The sequence below is a fragment of the Orycteropus afer genome, unplaced genomic scaffold, assembly GCF_000298275.1.
Source record: "Orycteropus afer afer isolate SDZICR_OR568_19922 unplaced genomic scaffold, OryAfe1.0 scaffold01530, whole genome shotgun sequence".
NCBI classification, from domain to species: domain Eukaryota; kingdom Metazoa; phylum Chordata; class Mammalia; order Tubulidentata; family Orycteropodidae; genus Orycteropus; species Orycteropus afer.
The window spans coordinates 44,387-47,502 of NW_006923117.1; the positions used below are offsets into that span (position 1 = coordinate 44,387).

At 55.2% G+C, this 3,116-nt stretch overlaps 1 gene segment (V, D, J or C); it reads right to left on the reverse strand.

The window, feature by feature from the left end:
- Positions 1 to 289: 289 nt before the first annotated feature.
- On the reverse strand, positions 290 to 2,320 carry LOC103213298. The segment is given in 3 exon segments: positions 290 to 431; positions 1,766 to 2,193; positions 2,272 to 2,320. Coding segments are annotated over 3 exon segments (619 nt in total).
- Positions 2,321 to 3,116: the final 796 nt, after the last annotated feature.

Genomic DNA, 3,116 nt, shown 5'->3' on the forward strand with positions numbered 1-3,116 from the left:
ATGTGCCAGCCTGAGGCTCAGCCTGGAGTGTGTACCCTTAGTGACAGTGTACACATGTCAGCCCAAGGCTCAGCCTGGGGTGTGTACCCTTAGTGACAGTGTAGACAGGCCTGCCTGAGACTCAACCTGGAGTGTGTACCCTTAGTCACTCTGTAGACAAATCAACCTAAGACTAGCCTACAGTGTCTACCCACAGTGGCATTGTAGATATGTCAGGCCCAGGCTCAGCCTTCAGTATGTACCCTTAGTGACCATGCAGATGTGTCAGCCAAAACTTAATTCCAATGGGTCACAAGTGTGCAGATCTGATGGGCAAGATGCTCTCCTCAAAGGACACGGGCCTCAGGACACAGGGGCAGAATGAGGACCTGTCCTGCTGTCCAGGATCCAGTTCCTCCTTGATGACCGTGTAGAGCCTCCTGGCAGTAGTTCTGAGTGTGGTGGTGTAAAAGGTTGAGGATAAAGAGACTACAGGGAAAAATGAACTCTGCAGATGCCAGTGAGCAGAGGATGCAGGGAGAGCTGAGAACTGCAGCCCCCAGGGCTGTCAGGGCCCATGAGGAAGGTGGGGGAGGGGAGCACTGACGGTGTCTGCAGACCAGGGCCCGCGTGAGGGCACACGGCCACCTGCACTGCCTGCTGCTGCTGCGAGAAAGGGTCTGAGTGGACTTGGGACTTTGGTCAGAGCCTGGGCTCAGGGTCAGCCTTGAGTGGGAAAAGGAGCCAGAGATGAGATCAGCTGAAAGACAGATAGATAGACAGACAAACAGATAGGAAAGAAAGATAGGTAGGTAGGTAGGTAGGTAGATAGATGGATAGATAGATAGATAGATAGATAGACAGACAGATGGGCATATGGAAAGAAAGGAAGGAACACACCTAGGTACGTGGATACATAGGTATATAGTTTACATATTTACTAATTGGGTAGGTAGACAGATAGACAGAGACAGACAGACAGCTGTCATTGAGTCAATTCTGACTCTTGACCCCTTATTACAACAAGTTAATTTTCTGGTCTTTTGTCACCCACAGAACTGCCTCATGTTCATGTCAATTGCATTTTTGTGACAATCCGTCTCCCCAAGGGTCTCTCTCACCCTTGCTGCTCCTCTACTTCACTAGACATCACTCCTTGATTGGTCCCTCCTGATGATGTGTCCAAACAAGCCAGTTAGATGATGATCTTGGGCTCCACTGGGTTCTCATTGGTTGATTTTTGTTAATAGATTGGCAGGCCTTTCTTCCTAGTCTGCCTCAGTCTGGAAGCTCTGCTGAAGCCTGTCCACCACGGGTGAGCCCCCAGGTATCCCAGGTATTTGAGTGCAGGTGGCCATAGCTTCCAGCACCACAGGGACACACAAGCCACCTGAGTAGGACACACTGACAGATGGTGGTAGAGGCTGGAATATAGAGTGATAGGACTGGTGGACCACGTGAGAGAAATGTTTTCCAAAGTCCTTTCCCAAGGCTGGTTCCAGTCTGTCCATGGCAGCTAGCTCTAGCTCGGAGATCTGGGCCCAGAAGTCCCTGCTCTGGTCCCCCAAATCTCAGGCTGCTTCACCCTGACTCCTGGGATCCTGAGAAGGAGGGGCTTGGAGACTGTGGGCATATAGTCCTCAAGAGACTGTGTTCCTTTCGTCCTCTGTCTTGCGTGGGACAAGGGCACAGGTGCAGAGACTTAAACCCAACATCTCCTTTTCAGAAGGTTCATGTTCCCATCAGCTATCAGGGCAGAGTCATCCTTAGGGGACAGGAAATCCACCTTGGGGGGTTGGCAGGTGGCATCATGGTCAGAAGTGTCTGCAGGGCCCTCCTGGATGGTGAGGGAGCCCAGGGCCCGGGTAGCTTCCTGCAGGGCCGGGTTTGTGCTCGGGGTGGGGACGGCGCTGCAGCTCTGTGTCGGCTGCTGGCGCACAGGTACACGGCCGCATCGCCCAGCCGCAGGGCGTCAATATGAAGGCTCAGGTGAGCTTTGTTTGGGCTTTCAGGGGAGAAGCAGCCAGGCACAGACGCGTTTAAAATGAGTTCACTATTATTATAGCTAAACATGACCCTCAGCTGTCGTGTGGAGTCCTGCCTGTACCAGGACATGGCATCATGGCCCAGGTTCTGCTCACAGTGCAGAGACCACGGCCTCCCATCCGTTAACCAGGTGTCTGGGGCTCTGGAAAATGGCTGAGTCCAGGGGGCCTATGGAGGACAGAGGGAGGTTAGACCAAGTCGGGAGGCTGTGTATCACCTGCCAATTGACCTGAGCCCTAGACTCACCTGCTTCCAGGAGGCAGAGGACCAGGCACCTGAGGAGACAGGGGCCCATTGGATGCGTCCAGTCAGGCAGCTCCATGTCAGGAGGGGTGTCCATGGCAGGAAAGGAGCTGCTGTCCTCACATCCTGTGGGTGCTTGTCTGTGACATCACAGCCCACCCACGGATGCCCTCATGTTCCCCCTTCTTCATGCCGACACCTTCATGAAGGGTATCCTAAGCTGGGTAGACACATGACCTCCAGGACCTCTTCTGAAGGGCATTCACCTACCTGTGCTGCCTGGCCCTGGCCCCATGGGGCTGGTTCACCCCTGCCTTCCCCCCTCCCTCAGAGACAAACCCTTCCTTCTCTGGGTGTCCTGCGTCCAAGTTGCAGTAACACGGGGCCCCAGACGCCTGTACCCCAGCAGGTCTGGTGTACCCCCTGTGGCCCCAGACTCCCTGGGTGGTGGGCGTGTCCTGGGCCCTGCTGAGCCCACTTACAAGCCTGAACGTTACCTTCCTTAGGAGCAGTGCTCTGTTGCCCAGGGCCTGAGGGGCACACATGGCCCCACCCTGCAGTGATCTCCTGATCTGCCCAGGGCGGGGCTGTGTAGGACATGGACCACGGTGAGAAGCCCCAGGTGGCAGCAAAGTGGGCTAGAGACCACCAGTGCTGAGAGTCAGGAGACCCCCAGGACCAAGGCACAGTCGCTGAGGGTCCACATGCCCCTTCCCCTCCTGGCACTAGTGCCCCACCCAGTGCCTATCCCGGGATTTGTCAGCCTTGGTACCACTGCCATGTGGGACCAGACAATTGATTGTCCTGTACATTGTAGGATGGTCAGCAGTGTCCTTGGCCCCCACTCA